This window comes from Cystoisospora suis, assembly GCF_002600585.1.
Source record: "Cystoisospora suis strain Wien I chromosome Unknown contig_2474, whole genome shotgun sequence".
Taxonomy (NCBI): Eukaryota; Apicomplexa; class Conoidasida; order Eucoccidiorida; family Sarcocystidae; genus Cystoisospora; species Cystoisospora suis.
The window spans coordinates 20,588-21,731 of record NW_027155273.1 but is presented as its reverse complement, the minus strand read 5'-3'; the positions used below and the strand labels follow the sequence as shown (position 1 = coordinate 21,731).

The following is a 1,144-nucleotide window of genomic DNA, read 5'->3' as shown; positions in this document are numbered from 1 at the left end:
TTCCTCGGCTGGCACGCCCGGCGTTCGCGTTCGGGTGAGCGACCGCTGGTTTCTCTCAGTATGTAGGTTCGACCGAAAGCGTGCAATTTGTATCCAAGGCGCCCCCACAAAGCACGTCGCACTCGTCCCACAGCCTTACCTTATGTTACTCACTTCCCGACATCTTTTTAGATGTCTTTCTGTGGTCATTTCGCTCGCAGGTATCCATTGACAGCGGCTGCTGCTGGAGCGGCTCGGAAATGGCAAAAACTCAAGCCCGGGTTCTCTTCGCCAACTTCCCTCAGCGAGTCGAGAGAATCATGCCGAACAACGTAGCTATCAATGGTTAGTGTTGGTGAACCGGCCGCTTGCGGTTTCCCCTATAAAAGAGAGGTTTCAAGCGAAGACACATGCCGGAGAACTATACGCATAAGCTATAGTGACGTCGCTCTCGGCGATGTGTATGTGTGGGCTCGTGCCACCCGGTGGATGGTAGTCAGACAAGTCTTGAAACCCGTAGGTTACAGCGGCTCAGCCGAACACAGAATGTAGACTGCAGTTTGCAGCCCCAGACACGTTCAGAAAGCGAGATCTGTCCGGACTTCTCCGAAATCTGGTTCCGGTTGTCTTCTCTTTTGTTTGCTCTTGGGTTCTAGTAAGAGAGAGTTGCTGTCCGTAATTGTCAATTTCTCAACTGTCCAGGCCCCCAGTGATTTGCAGAAACGAGAGGTGTCCGCCTCCTCTTTCCGGTGCCTTCAGGAGGTTTGTCTCTTACCATTTTTCTAGATTTTATTCCTCTGGGCCTGCCGGAAGATGAGCTCGTAGTCAAGTTCACATGTGTCCGTCAGCTTCCTGCTCGAAGTGTTGGTACATCCGCATCTGACCGCCATTCCGACTGTTTGTCGGTCTCCAAATCCCCGGCATCTTCGCCTCCTTTTACACCTCGAAGGAGTTCTTACGTTCCTCTGCGTGATGCGGTAGAATCCCCTCCGCGTCGACGTGCAGTTAGTCTCAGTTGCACGGAACGGGAGTCCACAGCTAGCTGGGCTGTTCTCGCCCCCGGACTACCACATAGGCACACTGTATACGCAAGCCGCCCTGAGCTTGTCGCCGCTGCTTCAGCGGCACACCGGAAATTTTGGGACGGTTGTCAACTGAGACTAAC

At 53.5% G+C, this 1,144-nt stretch overlaps 1 protein-coding gene across 1 annotated transcript in view; it reads left to right on the top strand.

Annotated features, from left to right (window-relative positions):
* Positions 1-200: 200 nt before the first annotated feature.
* Positions 201-1,144, top strand: part of CSUI_005147 (uncharacterized protein) — a gene marked incomplete at its 3' end in the record, with an annotated part of 4,932 nt that continues 3,988 nt past the window's right edge. The window contains exons 1-2 of the mRNA XM_068065326.1: positions 201-324; positions 739-983. Coding sequence (XP_067922700.1) covers positions 240-324; positions 739-983 — 330 coding nt within the window. The 5' untranslated portion in view covers positions 201-239. The remainder of the gene's footprint in view (positions 325-738; positions 984-1,144) is intronic.